The sequence below is a fragment of the Cupressus sempervirens genome, chromosome 3 (genome assembly GCF_028749045.1).
Source record: "Cupressus sempervirens isolate cs-2001-9-10 chromosome 3, ASM2874904v1, whole genome shotgun sequence".
Taxonomy (NCBI): domain Eukaryota; kingdom Viridiplantae; phylum Streptophyta; class Pinopsida; order Cupressales; family Cupressaceae; genus Cupressus; species Cupressus sempervirens.
Window position 1 is genome coordinate 1,070,460,172 of NC_143120.1, and position 23,372 is coordinate 1,070,483,543.

The 23,372-nt window shown below is 36.6% G+C and overlaps 1 protein-coding gene and 1 pseudogene across 1 annotated transcript; one reads left to right on the forward strand and one right to left on the reverse strand.

Moving 5' to 3' along the window:
• Positions 1 to 5,164: 5,164 nt before the first annotated feature.
• LOC149570451 (ATP-dependent zinc metalloprotease FTSH 2, chloroplastic-like) lies at positions 5,165 to 13,308 on the reverse strand. Its single transcript, XM_089823096.1, has 5 exons — positions 13,151 to 13,308; positions 8,630 to 9,863; positions 8,175 to 8,488; positions 5,699 to 5,939; positions 5,165 to 5,579 (listed from the first exon to the last, which is right to left on the reverse strand). The coding sequence occupies exons 2-5, from the start codon at positions 9,821 to 9,823 to the stop codon at positions 5,244 to 5,246; spliced, it is 2,085 nt and encodes a 694-aa protein (XP_089679222.1). The 5' UTR covers positions 9,824 to 9,863; positions 13,151 to 13,308; the 3' UTR covers positions 5,165 to 5,243.
• LOC149570452 (uncharacterized) overlaps positions 12,957 to 23,372 on the forward strand; it is a 115,136-nt pseudogene continuing 104,720 nt past the window's right edge.

Genomic DNA, 23,372 nt, shown 5'->3' on the forward strand with positions numbered 1-23,372 from the left:
TCTTCTTAACATTAGATTCTCAGCATTCTCAAGTCCATTGAGTGTTTCAATAGCTTCTTCACATGCCAAAGTATTTATGCTGCTAACTCTAATCTTCTTGCCAAAATTTGTACACGCAAAGGCTTTATGTCCTCCACACTTGAAAAAGCTAGCCCTTAAACCAAGATCTCTCTTATCTTTTACCACCACAATTATTCCTAGAGTGACCAATATAGCTAGCTTTAGTTTAATTACCTCTCTTACCAGCATGTTCTTATTTCCATTATTATTTACCCTTGTCTTGCATTGTATTGTTAGATCCACTACTTTCTCCATAGATTATGCCTCTACTTCTTTGAAATCAGTCACCTCTTCCTTTTTGTCTTCGATAATTTTTCTTCACCAACAATTCTTTAGTCTTTAGGACATATTGATATACTTCTTCCACACTATACATCTTAACAAAGCTAATCTCATCTTTAATTGATGTCCTCAAGCCATTTATGTATCTAGCCACTTTCTCAACCTTATCATCCATATGTCCATATCTAATGTCCAATTTGTATAACTCCTTTGTATATTCTTTCATGGTTATATCCTTTTGTCTCAAGTTTTGCATTCTCCTCAATAGATCAACTTGGTAATCTGTAAGAAGGAACTTCTTCTTCATCTTGCCAATCACCTTTTCCTATGTCTTGATCTTTTATTTTCCTCTTTTATGCCTTTCAATCTGCAAGTGATCCCACCAAAGTGAAGCATGACCCTTCAAATTAGTGACTGTTATTTTTACCTTTCTATTCTTAGAGGTACTTTCATACTCAAAGAATTTATCCATTTTAGAGATCCAATCCAATACCACATTAGTCGCAAGCCTTCCATTATAGCAAGAAATTTTGACAGCAAGTCTGGAGTTTTCCCTGAACAAAACTCTCAGAAGCCTCTCCTCATCTCGTTCCACTTCAGGTTCAGGATTAGGATTAGATACCACTTATTCATCATCACTAACATCCTCAAGATGTACACCTCTTCTCTAGGTTTTCTTAACAACTTCAAGTCTTGTTGCAATCTACCCAAGCATATCCATAATAGCATTATCTGCATTTCCTCTACCTCAAACCATCTTGACAATAGTTCCTACAAAATCATAAACTTCTGCAATTTATAAGTCATAACCCATATCATCCACCCTACAACCAATCCAATTAAGGTTCTCCATGATCCCAAACTCACAAGGAAAGAATATCTTTCTCTAATACCAGCTAACACAAGGTTGGTAGGGGAAAGGAACCAATTCCAAACTCTTAACACCTTACTAAGAGTACACACGAAAACAAACACATATTCAACAAAAAAGAACCAATTTACTCATGAATAGATACTGATTGATAGACAACTCGCATGATAAAATATAAATTCAACATGCTCAGCTATAAGGCCTTTCAGGTTACGACTAGAACAATGAATTACAACATCAAAGCTCAAAGCTCACAATCTTGAGACTTTCTTCTACTTCCCTATCTTCTTCTCCCTTAGAACTTACTTCCCTAAATCTAATCCAAGTCCTTATATGGCCAGCAAGACCATAAGTCATCCTGTTAAACAATTAATTACAAAATAGGTCCTACCTTGGAGGGGAAAACAAAAGAACTAGCAAATTATCAAAATAGAACCTACACTCTTTAGGCTAGGTCCACACATGATCCAAGAGGTGTCCCTCAACCACGCAAGATGCCACGTCAACATAGGAAATTGTGTAGAAAGAATCTCCATGGTACGCTAAAAGAAACAAGCAATGAAAAGTGAGCAGAGAGAGATACGAAAATCCAAGCACAAAGAACATTAGATTTTGCACAATTAGGGTAAGGATCAACAACGAGTCCACATTAAGATGTCAATTGCACACAACTTGAAACTACAAGTAGCAATGGCTACTCCTCAAACAACAAATTGGTACTAAAAAAAAAATTCAATTTTTTTGGTTGATGCAAGATTGCTTATTGACCCAAGATGCTCCTGCATCATAATCTATCTTTTGTTATTCAAGTTAGTTTCTAATTTTTTGATAGTAATTTGTGTACTCTACTTGTATTGGACAAATATGTGTCCCACTAATGTCTTGCACTCACTCTATCATCCTAGACCTATGTCCAACATAGTAAGCTTGTGAAGTTAGATAGTCAACTTTGGTTGTTAGTTATCTTGTTTCAATAGTCAAAACATTTGTATCTATTAGCATATCATAGTTTTTTTTATTCTTTTATTATACTTTATAATCATTCTTAGTCTTTAATATATCTTTGGTATTTAAGTTGTCTTGATTCCCCATCTCATCAAAGTGTTAATCAAAATGAGGTGACACAAGGGGTCGTTCATGTTAAAATCAAAGTGCACACCTCAAACTTGTTAAACAAATCACCAATCAACAATATAACAATGCATAACAATAAGAAAGATAACACCATAAACACGAGAATTTGTGCTCTCGAGGAAAACCCTATTAAGGGAAAATTCCCAGTGGGGATGATATCTACTAGATCTTGTACTAATATATAAATATCATGTTAAAGGATCTGACCCTAATAGGAGTCGATACAATGCATTTAGTACAATTATCCTCGTTAAAGGACTTGAAACCCTGCTAAAAGGTTCACAACCCTGTTAAGAGTTGATGAGAAAAAAAAGGCTCATTGTCCAACAAATGAAGGTTAAATCCACCTTCAAGAAGACTCATTGTTAGAGGAGACGGTTAAAGCTACCTTCGAGGATCTACAAATCCACAAGGATGAACTGATTGAACAACAACTCAATTACCTTGATAGTTCCTTTCAAGTCCACTGTGAATGATAATGGATTCCACTCATACCTCTTCTTAAAGCATCAGACTATCCTTGCTCTAATATTCCAGCATCAAGGCTCACATACATAACATACCATTCCATACATTACAAATAACGAAATTACTTTATTTTATACCAATTAAAGATAAGCAATCAGGTTGGCCTATTAGGACTGCCCCAATGCACAAATAAAAAAATAGACCCATGTAAGGCATACATGTCTTCTTAAACAAAAATACAACAATTACATAGATTAATCCACACACTATGATCCTTAATCAATGCTTAGTAAATATATCAACATGCTACACCATCATGTCAGCGACCCCGGATAATATATTGCATGTTAGAGGCTAGCGACCATTCCATCATGAATCAAATGATCCACAAATCCAAACATAAGCACACAACCAAGTCTTCTAACATCTTCTATGCTCACAAACATTAAGTCCATCTCGCCAACAAGTTATAACAAAAATACTACAACTACCTCTAGCATAATTCCATGTTATTAGCCTGTGACCAATCTTTACCTAAACAACTGAAACTCGCTTAATCCAAAACCTAAAGAGTTTCTATGCTCACAAACATTAAGTCCATTTCGCCAACAAGTTATAACCAAAATACTACAACTGCCTCTAGCATAATTCCATGTTATTAGCCTGTGACCAATCTTTACCTAAACAACTGAAACTCGCTTAATCCAAAACCTAAAGAGTTGTGACCTTAGATGCAAGGTCTACACTCACTCTGCAACACAAATCCATGCTCACATGCTTAGGGATATTGAACACTATCCATATTGTACTAATCAACAGTTGCAACCTACGGAATCTAAGTCTATCTACAACTTTAGAACATATGTTGACTTCAATGACAAAATTTGTCATCAGTCCAACATAACCATCTCAACAATCTCCCACACTACATCTCTTCTTATATCAACAACTCATCACTTGAGACTTAACCAATCTCAAGGGTGGTGAATTTTCCCTTCTCCACAATGAAAATTCACATCAAATTTATAATTGTAACCAAAATTTCATTTACAAAATATTCTTTTAATCTGCGAGCATGTATTGTTCTATGCTCAGAAAAGAGTTGTATGTTGTCTCAATTATCCATCGTATCCTTTCTGTAGAGAAATTTATCTTCACGTGATTAGAAGTTGATTTGCTTTTGTTGAAGTTGGATGATTAGTATACTTATTTTGGAAGGAATGACCTCTCTATGATTTAAGACAAGATATTATTCCATGTTAGTTAAACATCCCGTGTTTAATCAATAATACGGGTAGTTATCATCTTGAGTTAATGATCTTCTTTCAGAGCAATGGTTAAACAGAGTTGAGGACTCTATCTAAATGTTTACATATGACCTTCCTCCTTTGTGTAATTATTTTGGGTATAGGTAGCTTGAAATTGATTTGCAAAAATATATTCAGGTGTCCAATTTGTCCCCAAGTAAGTAGCCCTTAGTCCTTGAAAATTAATCTCAGTAATTTATCATAGCATGTGGCAAAGGGGATCATAAGCCTTCGCCCGCTTTATTCAGTGGCCTACTCAAGCGAGATTGAGTTTAGGTTATGATTTAGTATGTTTAAATGTGACATGAGATGGACTTGAAATCTGCCTGTATGTCCAAACCCTGCTTGGGAATGAAGTATAATCTGGTACACTTGAAAATTGTTCCATGGAGGTCGTTTTATATAATTCTGAGAAATAATCATAGTCACTGGGCCTTGTCCACGTTTGAAGGAAATTTATCTGCTTTGTCAAGAGATGTTAAATGACAAGAAATCAAAGCTCAACTCACTTTTCTTTTATTAGTGTCTTTGATTTAAAAGACTGGATTATGGTTACCTAAATGAAAGAGTGTTCTATCAATGATAACGTTCCATACAGTTTATTGGATACAAATTTGTTAAATCAATCTTGCCGTTGTTGAGTCTTTCATTTATCTATTTGGCATAAACTATAGTATTTTAAAGGGAAGATGAACATTGTCTACTTTATTAATTACCAATGAAATGAAGGTTTTAGGCTTTAAAATTGTATTTGTGAATGACAAGTGATCAAATGGATCCAAGGATAACTAAATCAGAAAAACTGAGAACATGGTATAAGATACAAACACAAATAAACAATATTTGCTAAGAGCAGAGAAATGAATTATTTTGATGTAAGTCTAGAAAAATGGTTAAAGCACCAATATTCTGATGAATCAGAAGAATCTTAATTTATCTGAGATTTTGTATCACTGGTGCCGCTTTAATTGATTAGGCACAATACTATGTTGACTATTGCCTAAAGTTCTGTAAGAAAAAATACAGCATTATATCCCACTGATTTTAAAAATAATAATGTTTTATATTAATTGCATTCATTAGCATATACAATAGTACATTGAGCACTGTCCATCCAAACTTCAGACACTCACTGGTGATGCTGCAGGAAGCCTGTTCTGGATGGGGATCTCTGCATACTCAGAAAGAATGGCCCGAAATTCATCACCTGTCATTGTCTCTTTTTCCAAAAGGACCTCTACAATCTTGTCAATTGCTGCTCGATTGTTTCGAATGTGATCCAGTGCCACCTCATAAGCTCTGTCAGAGAGAGCCTTGATAGCAGCATCTATATCTTCTGCAAGTCTTTCAGACATAGAATTCCTTGCCATCATTCTCATGATAACATCACCACTCTGTGCTGAAGAATCCATAAGTGACCATGGTCCAATCTCAGACATCCCAAACACAGTCACCATCTACACAGTATAGGAAAAATTAGATACTTCCTAACCTCTAAGAGATCAGACGAATATCATGTGAAATTTGTATAAGTAACAATGTTTGAACATGTAGAAATGTACCAGAGTCAATATACCTGTTTTGCCATACCAGTAACCATCTGTAAGTCACTAGCTGCTCCAGTTGTTACCTCGGGCTCACCAAAAATCACTTCCTCGGCAGCTCTTCCACCCAGGCCACCAACTATTCTGGCAAATATTTGTTGCCTTGAGACTAAGGTTGGATCTTCCCCAGGTATAAACCATGTCAGACCCCGTGCTTGGCCACGTGGTACCAATGTGACCTTTTGCACAGGATCATGCCCTGGTGTCAATGTACTGCAATAAATGACAAACAACCAGAATTAATTGTTGTTTGCATAGTTTGCATAGTGAATATGGGCCATGGCATTATAGTAGATACTAATGTACTAATTAAATTTCTTAAATCATTAACAATCAGGTTGGACTGACCGACAATAACAAGATTGTAAACAATCTGGATGCTCAACAGGCAACAGGTGGGAGAAATATAAGCCTGGTCAAATGTTAAAGAACGTGGCTCTATATAGAACTATGTAAATGTGATATGCAAAAGCTGCGTGGAAGAAAGAAGCTTCCCATTGACCTTCCAAAGATAACAGTGATTCCCAGATACCTAAGATAATAAACTCAGATACCATAACAAAAATGACAAGAAAAGAGACTCAAAGCTATAAATTATACCTAAAAGCAGCATTATACACACGTAGAAAGCTCAAAACAGTCATTGCAAACAACTCAAATCCATGAAATACTATAATAATGCTTATGAGAATAAGAACACTACAGTGAATCAAGACAGAGCATTCGCTTATTGCTTGCAACATTGCTTCACTTTTTGCTTGCAACTATGTAAATGTGATATGCAAAAGCTTAATGGAAGAAGGAAGCTTCCCATTGACCTTCCAAAGATAACAGTGATAGTAAAGTGTCTAATTCACAGATACTTAGGATAACAATAACAAAACTGACAAGAAAGGAGAGAAAGCTACAAATTGTACCTAAAAGCAGCATCAAACACGCGTAGAAATCTCACACCAGTCGAGCAAACAACTCAAAGCCACGAAATAATACAATAATGCTTATGACAATAAGAACACTAACATGCATGAAGACAGAGCGTTCACCTATTGCTTGCAACATTGTTTCCATTTCCAAACCGCCAGAAGTTTGAAGGAATTGAATTTAGAGGGATAGCCAAAACATGGACAGAAATAAAAGAGTTCTATTAAGCATTTTTCACCTTGTCATATTCCCACATAAATTTGTTGTCAAAACCTATTCTCTTCTCATTGGTTTTTGACACAATTAGGATACTTTTAAGAGATTGGATTATTGAATGACACTGCAAATGCATTTAGAAAGAATGAGCCTTATCATTTTGTCTCATCCAGAATATGAACGACAACAGGGAAACAAACCACAAAATTACTGGTTAAAAATAGGAATTGGATCCTTGCTACAGCTCAGTACCAGGATATATAACAAAATATTTTCCAAATCTCATAAGTGCAGCTCAAGGTTATTTGGGTTCCCCTATGTTGTCCTTAACCAAAAGGGAAATTCCATACTGTAAATGACAATATAATTCAAGATCCTAAAATATATAAGGACAAATCCAACCAGAATTATGTTTGCAAATTGAAAAACAAACAAGCATTTCAAATATATGTTATGTGAAATTGTAAAGCACAAATGTCTTAATATGTTATGAAAACTTGCAAATTATAAATGTCTTTAAAGTTTAAACAAACAAGCATTTCACGTCTCTAAAGTATGGTTGGAAATAATATATATGCATTGCATCCAAACTATGTTTTATAAACATGAAATAAACATAAGGAATGTATCCTCCCTAATTGATAATTCAAAGCTTGCAACAATTGTCCCCAAAAATTACTAGGGAAATGATGCATTATATCTTTGAAAGAGCTGTAAATAATTTTTACTACATTTTCGGTTAGATGTTTAACTAACAAGGCCAGAGGGCCATACTGCTTCCACAATTAGTTACTTACCTGTCACAGGCAATAACTAGTATATCTGATATGAAACAAGATCCATTTATTTGGAAAACAGGATTGTGTCAACCTCTTATAACTTAAAATCCATTGCTCTTTTTATAACTAAAAGCCAAATAAGCAAAATGGACAATTTTAACATTAAAATTAAGAAATTGGAAAGGAGTGTGTTCAAGGTGCATAGACAAGTCTACAAGTTCAACGTTCAGAGACAAAGAGGAAGTTGCTCATTGCATAGCTTACTGTGATAAAACAATAGCTCAAAACAACTGAAAGAACAAAAAGAATCCGAAGAAAATAGCAATTTTAGACCAAAAGAACATTTAAATAACATCTTCAATTTCATAAACAAAATTTTGTATGCACACAATACACTTTCAGAAAATACTTGCATCCAATGACAAAGGAGACATGGGATCATTTGACAAAGATCAAGCATGACAACCATATATAATATTTCCAGAAATCCTAGTCCTAAACTGAAAATTGAAAAATAGACAGTTGTTCTTACCCACAAATGGCATGACCAACTTCATGGTATGCAACAAGACTTTTACTCTTCCCATCCGTCATTACTGTCCCCTCCATTCCAGCCACAATTCTGTCAATTGAGTCATCAATCTCCTTCGCAGAAATTGCTGACTTTGTACGCCGGCCAGCCAGAATGGCTGCTTCATTCAATAGATTGGCGAGATCTGCTCCACTGAAGCCTGGGGTTCTCATTGCAACAACTTCAAGTGAGACATCGGTATCAAACTTCTTGTTGGAGCCATGCACTTTCAAAATTTCTGTTCTCCCTTTCACATCTGGTACATCTACCATTACCTGAGAAAAAGGTGATGTTAATTTTTACAAGTTCTTCAGAAACCTACTACTATGGGACAAATTTCAAATAGGAGCAGTACAGACTCAAAAAATATTGGGCACAAACATATTGCATGTTGAATCAAAACAATCATTACATACCTGTCGATCAAAACGACCTGGTCGCAGCAAAGCAGCGTCAAGTATATCAGCCCTGTTTGTTGCAGCAATAACAATGATACCAGTATTCCCTTCAAATCCATCCATTTCAGTCAATAGTTGATTCAATGTCTGTTCTCGCTCATCATTCCCACCACCTATTCCTGTTCCTCTTTGCCTGCCAACTGCATCAATTTCATCCACAAACACAATGCACGGGGCATTCTCTTTAGCCTTTTTGAATAGGTCACGTACTCTAGATGCTCCAACGCCTACAAACATCTCCACAAACTCAGAACCTGAAATAGAAAAGAAAGGGACACCCGCTTCCCCTGCAATGGCCTTAGCTAGCAAAGTCTTTCCGGTTCCAGGAGGACCAATAAGAAGAACTCCTTTAGGTATGCGGGCTCCAATAGCGGTAAACCTTTCGGGTTTCTTCAGAAATTCTACCACTTCCATAAAATCTTGCTTTGCCTCATCAACTCCTGCCACGTCATCAAATGTCACACCTGTGTTTGGTTCCATCTGAAACTTTGCTTTAGATTGCCCAAACGAGAGGGGGAAACCAGGACCCCCAGGGCCTCCCATCCCACCTGAAGATCTCCTTGATAAAAGGAAAAGGCCTCCGACAAGGAGTAGGGGAAATGCTAAATTTCCGATCAGATTCAACAGCACAGATCCTGAATCCTCTTGAGCATTATGTGAGGCGAAATCAATATTCTTTGCTCTAAACTTTTGAAGAAGCTCCTGGCTGAGCCCTGGAAGTTGCACTCTCACTCTCTGGATTCTGTTTCCCAGTTCAGGAGAGACTGCCTCAACAATCGCAATGGTTCCATTTTCAAACAAATCCACTTTCTTCACTCTATCCTTGTCCAAGTATTCTAAGAACCTTGAGTAAGACATCCTTGATGATGTCACTGCTTGATCCTCTGCCCGTGCCTTCTGGGTACTTAACAATGGTAAACCAACTCCTACTGATCCCAGGAAACCTCTCAAAAATTCCCTCTTGCTTTCATATTTCCCTCCCTCCAAGGATGCCCTCACTAATATGGACTGGGATGGCCTAGCTGATGAAGTAAAACTACTTGAAGGAACTGATTGCTGGCCACAGAACTTTTTGCACGAACTGCAACTCCCTTGGCCATTGAAGAAGGAAGTTGACTTCAATGCAAATGGACCCACAGCCATAGTTGCCATCTTTCATGCAAAACTCCAGATTTTACAATGATGATTTATTCTGCCACAGCAATAATTGTAGTGAGAATATGTGGAGAATTGTCTACAATAAATACAAAATTAGTCATGTCAAAATGTACTACAATTTGTATAGAGTGATTAGAATAGAGCAAACAAGAGAGAAATCCATAGTAAGGAGAAGCCATGAAGAAACCCAAAATGGGCTCTGCTGAACACAGGCCCAGTCCATTATATTTATAGAGAAATACATATTAAATGCCATTTACACTGCAGGAGGAGTTAGCTGGAATATTAATGAAAGGCGGTTGGAATGGACGGCGGAAGATTGAACATGTGCATAGAATTATCTATGGTCTATGTTGGGCAGCTGGTTTGTGCTGGCCATACCTGAGATAATTAATTTACATATCTAACAGAATTCACCTATTTGAAATACATTAAATGATATGACTTGATTGAAATTAACCATATCAATGAGAAGAGAGATCTGCTTGCACTCTCTATAATACAACATCAATCCACTTTGATTTATTTTCCATTCTATGAGTGCCAGTAGAATTGCCACATTCCATTTGATATTAGAAATTACTGGTTACAAATCTTTAGAACAAAAGTTAAGAATCACAGCATACACTGTTTCCAAGATAGGCCTTCGGTCTTAAGGCTTGATACTTACTATCCTCTATAGACCACAAGTAGTATGGAAAATAAAATGTAAATACTAAATATCATAATATGCAATGATCCTCCTTCAAACTTCTTGAATTTCTCATCTTTCTCTGAAGCTGATAGTTATCAAATGAAAATCTATGAATAAAATAGATTTTAAAACTACAAAGTTCACAAACATATATTAAAATCAAAGGATACACACAGTCTACTTTGAACAAATCTCTATTGAATGGCCGAAGAAACATGCATCCCCATTGATAAGTAGAAGATATTTTTTCCACAGCAAGTCAAATTGTAATATTGCTATCAGGATTTAACTGTGTAGTTTTTGAGTTATACTCATTGACTCATGTTTCATGAGTAGTGATTCACACGAATCCAACTCCCATGATAATAAATGGAATACTTAGCACTCATTGGATCTAGGTGATAGTCATAGAGGTGAAGCACCAGGACTTCTCGGAAGGTCACCCATCCCAGAACCTATCCAGCTCGAGCGCTTAACTGCGGAGTTTCCTCCATGGTTGAACCCACTCTGCTTGAAACCCCATTTGCAAAACCTCACCAAGTGTTGTGCCTTATAAAGGGCAATAAATAAAGACTACATGATACATTCAAAAACTGTCTCAAAAACTTGTAATAATTATAGGCTGCACCCCAAAAATATTATGCCCCAACTTCAGTTCATGAGGATTGACACTAGAAGTGAGATATATTTGACAGCTGCAAGTTAAGAGTCAAGACACTATACCGTCTGTTTCAAATCAACCTTATTATACACTACACTTGCTCCACTCGAGCAAATTATGCTCTAAAAACTAAAACTCCATAGATTCAAACTGAATATTATCAAATCTAGCTAATTAAAGAGGCTGAACACATCCAACTCCGACTGTGAGAAGCAGATTCCAATCTCATCTTGTTCAAGACAGAAAATTAAAAAGATTATTTTGTACATTAGAGAATGATCAAGCAGTGCTAGAGAAATCTTACAGCAAGAATACATCTTTTGTAAAAATTTGCCATATCAATTTGGTTACAAAAAATACTTTTGTCTTACTTTCAGTCATCACAACCATAGTGGTGATATGAAATGTAAGAAATATTACAACTTAAACAAGACAATAAGGTTAAAAATATTTATGTATTACTCAACTTGACCTTTTGAATCTAAGAGATTAATTCTTATATCACAAAAGGGCAATGGACACACTTCCTTTCAATTATTAGAAAGCAACCCATTTTAAACTTGATAACCATTTTTTAACCACTAGGGTTTCTGTTGCACCAAAAGATTGACATGGCAATGCCCAATACAACCACTAGACATGTGGAAGATACACGAGATTGTTGAACCATCTCACAAATCCAGTGAAGAACGCTGGCCCACTGCCAACTACCCCCCTCCCAACATTACTTGCCACAACCTGCAAGGATTTCAGCCTGTGACCAAGCTCTGATACCACTTGTTAACCAGTAGGGTTGCTCTTGCACCAAAAGATCAACCTGTCAATGCCTGATACAACCTCTAGACTTATAGATGACACAGGAGGCTGTTAAACCATGTCACAAATCTAGTGAGGGACACTTGCCCACTGCCAATACCTTCTCCATCAAACTACTACCCCATAACTAGGTGAGCCGCTTCTGATCCCATGTCCTCGGGCCTACTCCGTTAATGGTAATTTTGAGTTCCATATTAGGTATTCCCGTATTGGATGCAAATAAGCTAAATCTTGCAAGAAAGTCAGGCAAACTATAATATAGTCAACAGACACAGTTATGACCGGGTACAGTAGTGTAATTTACTAGATTTAACCAAAAACCCAGCTTGGTCGAATTCATTTCAAAAATAAATAAACCCTTGTAAAACTCATTGAGTTCTATATCTAAACAAAAGATTTATTGTAAGCCAATCCCAGTCAACAAAAACATTATAAATTGGTGCTGCGATAAAGGATTATAAACTAGTGATAAGAGAACAAACCTAACGTTCAAACCGCACTAAGTCTGCAACTCTAGCTAGATAAGGTGTAACCGTGTGCAGATGAGTTCCACTATGAATGAAAACTTTAAATGACTGAATTGAACAACTCAAGCAGCTATGAACACTCGGATTACACAATAAGGAATATATTGGTCAATTTTAGGTATCTGAATTGTCAATATGAAATGCGCTCTGGAGTTTTTTGAAAAGGCCCCCATAAAGTCACCAAAGATTTGCCAAATAAATAATAACAACTAAAGATTTTTGCCAAATGATAATAACAACTAAAGATTGGTTCTTTGAACGAATTTCCCAGCAAATTGTTTCATGAGGGTCTTCTTCGTTAACCTTGATGATCGGTTCAGCAGAAAAACCCTAAACGCAGTTAAACTTATATGCTACGCAGATGCTTCTAGGATACCCAGCACGAAACTGAGGGATTAAGCATACCAGCCAAACTATATCATCGTTCGAATGCCACAAGGAAATGTTGCAGATTCAAAAAGAACCAAAATGTTCAGACATCGAATCACACCAGTTTCATATCTTCATAACAGAATTACAGCAATAGAGAAAAACGAAGAAAAAGGACATAGAGCATTAGCAGATGAAATTTTTAAAGGAAACCAGTACTCAAAACCAATTATAAAAGGGCTTAAACCACTTACCAGCAGCCAAAAAACCCTTAAAGCCAGCAATTTCTCCCTTGTTATCGCCTTCCACAGCCCAAAACAAAGTGGAGGAAAAAAAATTAAATGGCAGATTCTGAGTGCAGTGGACTCGTTTCGTGCCACAGGTACACTTCAATTATGGTATCCGTTCGCTTACCTTGGTCGATCTTTGTAGTCTTATTTGAGTAGATACTTGGGAAGAAGCTTAGCCGTCCTGCTGGATGACGTGGCCTTATCACTTCCCCAGATTTGCCCATTTATGATTATTTGGCAATTACCTTTCGCCAATGTTGTTTTAAACTTACGTGGAAGAATTGCAGCGTTTTGGATTGATTCCTTCTTCGTGCGGTTGCAATTTTTAAGGTGAAGTTGATGATTTGGAATTTTTATTGAATAGCCATGAAAATATATTGAAGGATTTTGTTTTAAATATCTCAATAGATGGCTGAGTATGTTTTTTCACTCCAAGTTTTAGTGTTCTTTTTTAATTTTATTTTTTAATTTGATCGGACTAAAATAAAAGTTAATTTAATATTTTGAAAGTTATTATTTATTTTATTTTTACATAGTTTGAATATTTGCTTATGAGACATAATGTTACAGTAAAGTCATTTGTTGGGTAGGTGACCATTGTTGGAAATATTCAAGACTATGCTAGGTTACCGAGAGGGGAGGGGTGAATCAATAACCTCAAAAACTTTACCAAATTCAGATCTTAATTGCAATGATTCAATTACTATTTAGTTCATCAAATTAGATCTAACTGCATGCATGAGAAACTGAAAACATAAAACATTCATAACACTTGAACACAATAATTTTGGTGACCCAGAAACCTTCCAAATAGAAAGTAAAATTGGGGTGGTGATGATACTCACAAAACTTCAATACTGCAGCATAAAGTTAGCTGGTTAAGGCTTACAATGATCACTTCTGATGATCTGCCCTGTTAGGAGCAATCAAGAGGTTTTACAAACACACAATGAAGTATGCACTCTGTTAAGAGATTTAAAAAAGGTTCTTAAGTCTACCCTGTTAAAGGATTGGGACTGGTTCACCTGTTAGGATGAAACAATAGATCTCTGACTTACAACTAAATTAATGATAGAGATTCCTTGAAGTGTTGATCACCTTTTGTGATGGATATGTCTTTGTTGCTCCTTTACTGATATAGCCTTACAATACACTTGTATGTTGTTGATTCACATTCGCATGCTTCTATTTCAGATTAATGTCACACTCACTCAGTTCCTTGGATATGACACAATACATTACATATATATCAATCCAATTTACATAATTACAAAGTCGGCCAATATACAAGTTAACACCAATATTACAAAGTCAGTCCATATGTAGATACTTGAGTTCTGAAGACTGACTTGGTGAAGTTCTGATACACAGCGTCCACTGTCACTACTCGGCATCATCATGCATTTGGTAGAAGTAGAAGCTCAGTCCATACTAATCATCTTAGAGTAGTCTCAAACTTGGTCTACACTGGTGACTTGGTAGATATTGTGTAACTTGGTATAAACTGAGTTACTCATTTACCATGACTATACTCGGTAAACACTAATCATCATACAACTCGGTTAACACTAACTTTGCTTCACATGAACTAATTAGCTCGGTAGAAAATGCAAAGCTTGGTAACCACTTAAGTGCTCGGGTTGAACTACTAGACTTCACACTACCTAATTCTACTCAGTTTGAACTGTTGCACTTTACACTAACTGAATTCCCTTGGTAACCACTGGAATGCTCAGTAGGAACTATAAAGCTCGATGGCTACTAAAATACATGGCAAACACTGTAGACTGTTCAATGAGCTTGGTAGCCATACAAAATTTGAATAAGTGTTGTCACTAATAACAAATTTGACTGAATGTCAACAATCTCCCTCTTTGGCATTAGTGACAAAAACACTTATCAGCCAAAACTTATATACATCACAATGTGGTCCTAGCTCGGTAAGGTATATTGTCTTTGAGATTTTTCAAAAAAATTCTTTGTAAGTATATACAATATACTATATCTGCAAATTCTCTGCTATATACACTTTTCCCCCTTTGCATGATTCTCCCTCATACAATATACATAGCATAACTAGTGTCTCTCCCATATAGCATATTGTCTCTCCCCCTATATACATACTAAGTGTCTCTCCCCCTTTTTGACAATAATGCCAAAGATTTATTCAAAACTTATTTACATGGAGACAAGAATATAAGAAAGAAAATTAGAATGTACCTTAAGTATGAGTGCTAGAGTCTTATCCCAATTCTCTTGCAAAACTTTGCACGTATGTAGAGCAACTTGCACTTTTGCAAAGAGTTCTATCATGTGATATGCTATGGAGAAGTTGTGGACATGGATCAATGTTTTTGAATAAACAATATGCTTTTGCATTGTATCCATGATGGGAAGGATCATATTTTGAATATCTATCAGTGTAGATCGGATCCTTGCTTCTTCTATCAACAACTCTACCTGCATATCTGACAAGAATCTGATCTTCATATGGTGTGCAGAGCTTGCACTAGGGTCAAGTTGCAATTGTTGTGCACTAGCCTTCAAATCTTCATCAATATTTGTCAGTTTTTTCTTTATTTCCTTTGTAAACTAGGTAAAATTACAGAACTTTCCAAAAAGTGATGTTACATTTGTGCAAGAGGTTTCAAGATTGGTCAAAATTGAGGAAAGCTCCACTTGTTGAATGGCAATTTGCTCAACCACTTTATTATCAAATTTATTTTTTGCTTTCTCAATCAATTTGTCTTGACCACTGGAGTCCTCATTAAACTTCTGGATTGCCTCTTCTAATTGAAACAAAATGTGTTGAGAAGTATCAACTTCAACACTTATCGCCTTAGTCAAAATGTTCTTGGCATCATCAATGATTTTATATTCTTTGTCTCTCTTATCTCCCAATTTCTTTTGTTTTTCCTTCTTTTGGAGGAGTTGACCAACTATATGCATTTGATCCACAGTGATATTATCAAAATCCCATTTGGGAATCTCAATCTCCTCATCTAGGTCTATATCCTCCTCTTATCTCGTTACTTCTACTCAAAAATCTTGTACTCGGTTGAGTGTTAGGTTCAATTGTCCTTGTACTTAATGCCTTTGAATCTAGAATAGAAACAATAGTAGAGATAATAGGACTAGCTATGAAAATTGATATAGTGTCAATAGCTGATTACTAACTAGAGTGCTTACTGAATCCAAAATTGAAGTACTTACAGAAGTATCCAAAATTGTAGAATCCAAAATTATAGAACTCAAAACTGAAGTACTTACTGTAGAAGAATACAAAATTGTAGAACATACTATATCCATTGCTAATGATGTTGACTCGGGAGTTGAAGAAGAGGGAGGCTATAGCTCGGTAGATGAAGTGGTAGACACTTCTGTCACTGATGTGCTGAGTTGTGAGGGAGCGAAGAGTGATTGGACATTTATGTATCTGTTGTGGTCACAATCAAACTTGTTGAAGCTATCTTCAAGCTTGATGTAGCTGTTGGTTTAGCTAGAGAGTGAGGAAGTGAGGCAATGACTGTAGCCACTATCTTCATAGGATCAGTCTCCTCATCATCTTCTTTGTCTTCCTCAATAGCTTCTTCCTCTTTATCTTCTTCAACTTCCTCATTGCCAAAATGTGTAGGCTTAGTGTATGTTTCTTCTTCTTCATCATCACTGTCATCATCCTTGACTTATACTAGGAAGTCACTTTGTTTATGCAAGTGATAAACATTCTTCCACATACTTGTGGCATTCCTAACCACATGCTCTATATCTGATGTAGGAGCATCTTGCATGGAAAAAAAAAAAAAAATTCTGGAGGAGAGAGAAAAGTGACGAAAATTAGAGGAGAAATAATAAAAAAATAAAAAGGAGAAAAGAAAGGAAAAGAGGATTTTTATTTTCGAGGTGCATAGGTGGCATAAATAGAAAAATAAAAAAAATAGTTGTCATTACATTAATCGAGGTGTGTAGTTGGCATCTTAGAAGCTTGTGAAAAGTTTCTTAAATCTTGTATTTAATATTTGTTGGGTGCTTAGTTGTAATTCTAGAAGGTTATGGAAGTTTTAGAAGGTTGTGGATATTGTGTAGGAGGAATTCTAGAAGGTTGTGGATAAGTCATGCATGGGGTGGTAAGTGCCTATTTAAGCAAGGCATATGAGCATTTCTAAATCAAGCTCAAGGGGAAGCTTGAGGAGTAGAAGCTCGAGAAGAAGGTGAAAGATCAAGGAGAAGCTTGAGAAGTGGAAGCTTGAGAAGTGGAAGCTCGAGAAGGAGAAGCTCAAGAAGGAGAAGCTCGAGAAGTAGAAGCTTTGGAAGGAAAGCTTGGAAAGGTGAAAGTTGTGGAAGGTAAAGCTTGGAAAGCTTGGAAAGCTTGGAAGGCTTCAAGGTGTGAAAGAGAAGGAGGAAGTGAAGAGTGAGTTTTCCTGAGTCTATGGATAGAGCACCGAATGTGAGGCAGTTTACAGCAGGATTGTGATGGAGTTGTGAGTGTGTAGACAGAGCGCCGAATGTGAGGCAGTTTACACTTGGATCTTGGATAAAGTTGGAGAAGAGCTAGTGACTGCGGTTTAGAAACAAGGAGGTTGCTTGGTGGCTTGCGAGCACAAGTTGAGATCTCAGAGGTTTCTACCAGAGTGTGGATCTAAGCTAGCTTGGGTTTGGATTGGATCTTGAGAAATCTTGCCAAAAATGTTATTGTAATTACTATTGAATTTTCAATTATAATAAAATTATCTTCATTTTTTTGCACTCTTTGTCATGAGTTGGTAAGGGTGGTGTGGCCCTTTGTCAGTGGTATTAGAGCATATCTTCATCAGTGGTATTAGAGCATATCTACATTAGTGGTATCAGAGCCATACCTACATTAGTGGTATCAGAGCAGGAGTTCCTGAGTGTACAAGCAGATCACCGAAGTGTGAGGCAGTTTGTACCAGGACCTTGGTTGGGAAAAGTTTATCAGAGCTTGTGGACTGCAAATCCGTTGTCTTAGACTTGTGATGTGGTTCCTTTATTGTTCGTGCGAGGTGGCAGGTTGCGATCTAACTTGCAAACAATTTGGTTGTCACAAGGAGCGTGGGAAGGATTTGTTGCAGAGGGTTTACGAAGATCTTGGGAGATGGCTCCAAGAGGATTGGACCCTAAGATGATTGTGAAAATCCATGATATAGTGGAAAGGAATTTTTCTAAGATCTTTTCTCGGTTGGATGCTAAAGCTAAGAAGGTCAAGGTGGAAGAGGATGGTTTTGCTAATCAGTTTGTGGAGCCTGATGCAGAACCTGTAGAGCAACTAGAGGTTATTGCTGAAGATATTCCTAATGTTGTTGATGCTGGGATAGAGGTTGGTTTTCATGATCAATTGGTTGAATCTAACATGGAGATTGTGGAGCACTCGATCGTGGATGATCCAGTTGTTGGAAGTGAGTTATGTATTGCAGAGCATCTTGTTGTGAGCAATGAGGTTGCTGGTGTTGAGAGTTTGGCATGTATTGATGGTGATCTACATGTTGGTGCTGATATGGAGTTTGTTGTTGTTGATGCGGGGTTTGTTGCTATGGGTGTGAATTCACTAGTTGCTGATGTGAATGAGGGTTTGTTGATGAAGAATTATGTTCAATTTGTTTCTGGGAGTGAGCACGCTGATTGGATGGTTGAGATTCTGGTGTTTGATAGAGTGATGCAGATGTGGAAGATTTGTATGGTGGTTTTCTTGTCTCTGTTGAGGTGGAAACCTTTGGTGAAGATGAAGATGGTGGTAGATATTTCTTTTGGCATCAAAGTGTGGGACACACTTTTCTATTTACTGGGGGAGTCTGATGCAGGAGCATCTTGCATGGAGAAAAAAAAAAATTCTGGAGGAGAGAGAAAAGTGACGAAAATTAGAGGAGAAATAAAATTAAAATAAAAAGGAGAAAAGAAAGGAAAAGAGGATTTTTATTTTCGAGGTGCATAGGTGGCATAAATAGAAAAATAAAAAAAATAGTTGTCATTATATTAATCGAGGTGTGTAGGTGGCATCTTAGAAGCTTGTGGAAAGTTTCTTAAATCTTGTATTTAATATTTGTTGGTTGCTTAGTTGTAATTCTAGAAGGTTATGGAAGTTTTAGAAGGTTGTGGATATTGTGTAGGAGGAATTCTAGAAGGTTGTGGATAAGTCATGCATGGGGTGGTAAGTGCCTATTTAAGCAAGGCATATGAGCATTTCTAAATCAAGCTCAAGGGGAAGCTTGAGGAGTAGAATCTCGAGAAGAAGGTGAAAGCTCAAGGAGAAGCTTGAGAAGTGGAAGCTTGAGAAGTGGAAGCTTGAGAAGGAGAAGCTCGAGAAGGAGAAGCTCGGGAAGTAGAAGCTTTGGAAGGAAAGCTTGGAAAGGTGAAAGTTGTGGAAGGTGAAGCTTGGAAAGCTTGGAAGGCTTCAAGGTGTGAAAGAGAAGGAGGAAGTGAAGAGTGAGTTTTCCTGAGTCTGTGGACAGAGTGCCGAATGTGAGGCAGTTTACAGCAGGATTGTGATGGAGTTGTGAGTGTGTAGACAGAGCGCCGAATGTGAGGCAGTTTACACTTGGATCTTGGATAAAGTTGGAGAAGAGCTAGTGACTACGGTTTAGAAACAAGGAGGTTGCTTGGTGGCTTGCGAGCACAAGTTGAGATCTCAGAGGTTTCTACCAGAGTGTGGATCTGGGCTAGCTTGGGTTTGGATTGGATCTTGAGAGATCTTGCCAAAAATGTTATTGTAATTACTATTGGATTTTCAATTATAATAAAATTATCTTCATTTTGTTGCACTCTTTGTCATGAGTTGGTAAGGGTGGTGTGGCCCTTTGTCAGTGGTATTAGAGCGTATCTTCATCAGTGGTATCAGAGCATATCTACATTAGTGGTATCAGAGCCATACCTACATTAATATCCTTTATCAAAATTAAACAAGTATTGAATCTAAGAGTCATCTTATCTTCATTTTTCTTTAAGGACTCTTTTACCTCAGCATCTATGATGCTCAGTAGCAACTGCCTCAAGGTTTGTGCATAGATATCTTTAGCTATTTGCATAGCAAAGTCCCATCTTGGCTTTAATTTCTCTAATAATTCATTAGAGATCTTGGAGGTTATCTGATCTAGCGAATACTTCCATTTTCCCATCTTGGTTAGCACGAACTCTTCAACCTATTTCTTCTTAGCCTCTATCCTGGTTTCATACTTCAATGATTTGAAGTTGGTAATGCCTGCACCTTCTTCCAATTGTTTCAACTTTTCTTGGAAGGTGGGAGGAGGTTTGCTGAAGACAACTTCACTGCCTTTCTTCCTAGATCTCCTAGTAAAAATTGTAGTGGATGGCTTGGTGATGATCACCTTGCCTTTCTTTTTTACTAGCTCTTCTTCCTTTTCTAACTCCTCTTCATCCTCTGCTTCTTCCACATCTTCTCCTTTACCTTTGGTCAACATAAGAGGTGTGCCTGTTTTGAGTTTTGTGATCCTCCTCTTTCCTTTGTTAACTGCTTATGGAAGCTTGTTTTCAAGCTCTATTCTCACCTTGGCCTCATCATATGTTCCAAAGTGTGGTGCCTTCAGATCAACAAGTTCATTAATCAAGGCTTTAATAATTTCTTTGATTTAATCAATGTTCACCTCATAGGGAAGAGGTTTTACCCATACAACTCTGGGTTTCACTGCCTAAATGTAGACTTTGTCACAGTCTACCATGAAGCAAACATCATCTTTGTAATCTTCAACCAATTTCTTGGGTATCCTAAATCTGTTATTCATTGTCTCCTTGAAGACATCAAAATAATTATCCATTATACTAACAAAATTTTCTCCAATTTTTGCAATATACTCATTAATCTGGTATAAAATAGGCACATCCTTTCTCCATACTACTATGCCTTTTGAAGGGAAAAAATTTTGAACATAGAAAAATAAACATGTCAACAAAGAACTGAATTTGCAAGGGTTATTTTTGGAAGTTCTAATACTTTCCATGTTCTTGTTGAACTACTTCAACAACAAATCTATAAGATCATATGACAGATTGTTCTTCACAACTTTGTATGCCAAGTCTACTACTTCACATGACACACTATTTAGACGACTAGAACTATAAATATTGTAAGCTATCACATGTATGTCAAATTTTAGTTATGTATCAGTTACACTACTAAATTTCATGCCTCTATTGTCCCATTCAGCTAGGGTTTTCTTTTCTAACTCCACCCAACCTAGGGTTTTAGTAGTTTTGGCTTTGGTGAGCATGGGAAGGCCGAAGATGTGATGAATCATCTTCTTAGTGATCAAAACTGGTTGCTCAAGCCATAACTGGTCATTGTGAACTCAACTTAGGATGTATCTGATCCATTTGATTTGGAAACTTCGGGGCAAGTGGGGAATGTGGGTTAAACTCTTGGCTTCCAAATGTTTATGCTCAGGCTTAAGAACACCATTAACACATAATTCACCTAGGGCATCATCCATTTCTAGGGTTCTAATTTCCTCAATTACACACTTAAAATGAGTTTAGATATCATTAATGAGTAGTACCTTAGGAGGGATCTGCGATTGTGCTCCGTTTGGATCAAGGTTTTTAGGAACCACTAGCACAAGTTTGAAATCAGGTGTTGTCCATTCTACTCCTCAGACCCTTTCCTTTCTTTGCTACTGCTGCTTGATGCTGACATGGCTACTTGGTAAGCTATGAAAAACTTTGAAGGATTTTAGCTACAAATTCCACTCGAAGTCGCTTGATCACTCTGGAATTCACTTGTTCATAATAACACTTAGTATTCTCGATGAAAAATGAATTCAACTTCTTGCTTTTTGTTAAAACTTCACCATTAATGCTCGGTACAAAGGTAGTTGTGATGACATCATTATGTGCGACAATATGCTTGGTAGCCAATCATCCACTATCTGTTTGGATTGCTCGGTAAAAGGCTTCATAACTCGGTAACCATGTGTGACTTGTTACTCCAGACCTTGCTCAGTAGAATCCATGACCTGACCTTACTCGATAGAGAAAGTAACTCAATGATAACTGATACCGATCTCACTTGATGATCCTTTTGTATCTTGAATATTGATTTGGATCTTTGCTTCCTTTCAATTTGGAACTATTTGAAATGTGATCTTGATAGCGCAGTTCCAATTCTTTCTTAAGAACTTAGTTGAAAATGATGGAGTCACCCACTTCTTGAGTGACATGACCATCATTGCTTAAACTAGCTTCCTCAGTAGATTTAAGAATCCATTGTTGCCTCATCTATTTTCGAATGTTATCTACTTTTTTTTTCTTTTCATCTTCAATTCTACCTATATTCATAAAATTCTTGGCTAGAAGACCAAGTTCTATACAAGTGAAACATCTTATGGTGGTATCTCTTTTCCTTGTGTGATGTTTAATACAATTCATGTCAATGTGTCCATATTCTCCACAGTAATCACATCTACACCAAGTGTTGTAGTCCCAATCAAATATTACTTTCACAATTTGATTTGTTGGATTGAATGACTTGATTCTATATTCTGATGCCTTGACCTTGTTTCTTGCATTTGTGACACTTGCCTTCAAATTTTGGTTTCTCTTTCCATTCATTAGCCGTGTGACCATGTTGATTACAATTGTAGCATTTACCATTGATTTTTTCTTTACCATTACTCCAACATCTATTTAATGTATGACCTATCTTACCATAGTGATTGCAAGTAGGTCTTTGATTCCTTTGAGCACCTTGTTTGGAGGATTCACCTTCTTCTTTGTATCCAATTTCTACTTTACATTTTTGTCTATAGAGATTCTGATCATTCAGTTGATTCAATTGATTCATGTCTGCTTGGGATTTCATCATTCTTTCATTGATTTGCTTTTCAATGTTTAGGTCATTTTTCAATTTTTTGTTGATTTTATTTTAAGATCTCAGCTCACTTTTTATTCTTTCATTGATTTGTCTTTCCAAATTTAGATCATTTCTTAATCTTTCATTTATCTTTCTTTGGCTCATGATTTCCTCATTTGCATTAGAGCTTTGATCTATAAGATTTGCATGCTGAAGGGATTGGTTTTGGATCTCATTGTTTCTTCCATCCATTTCTTCTTTCATCTTGTTCCTTTGTTCCAAGATTTCAGATAGCCTTGTTGACTGAATTTCTTGTTCTCTTTTGAGTTTTCTTACTTCTTCTTGCAGGGAACCATTCTTCTCTAAGAGTTTTTT

What these genes read in the sequence shown, in the direction of transcription:
- LOC149570451 (XM_089823096.1), bottom strand. Translation starts at nt 9,823, where the DNA reads ATGGCAACTATGGCTGTGGGTCCATTTGCATTGAAGTCAACTTCCTTC. An exon ending in CAGGTCGTTTTGATCGACAG is followed by an intron (nt 8,489 to 8,629) that starts GTATGTAATGAT and finishes CCTTTTTCTCAG; the next exon opens with GTAATGGTAGATGTACCAGA. An exon ending in TTACTGGTATGGCAAAACAG is followed by an intron (nt 5,580 to 5,698) that starts GTATATTGACTC and finishes TATACTGTGTAG; the next exon opens with ATGGTGACTGTGTTTGGGAT.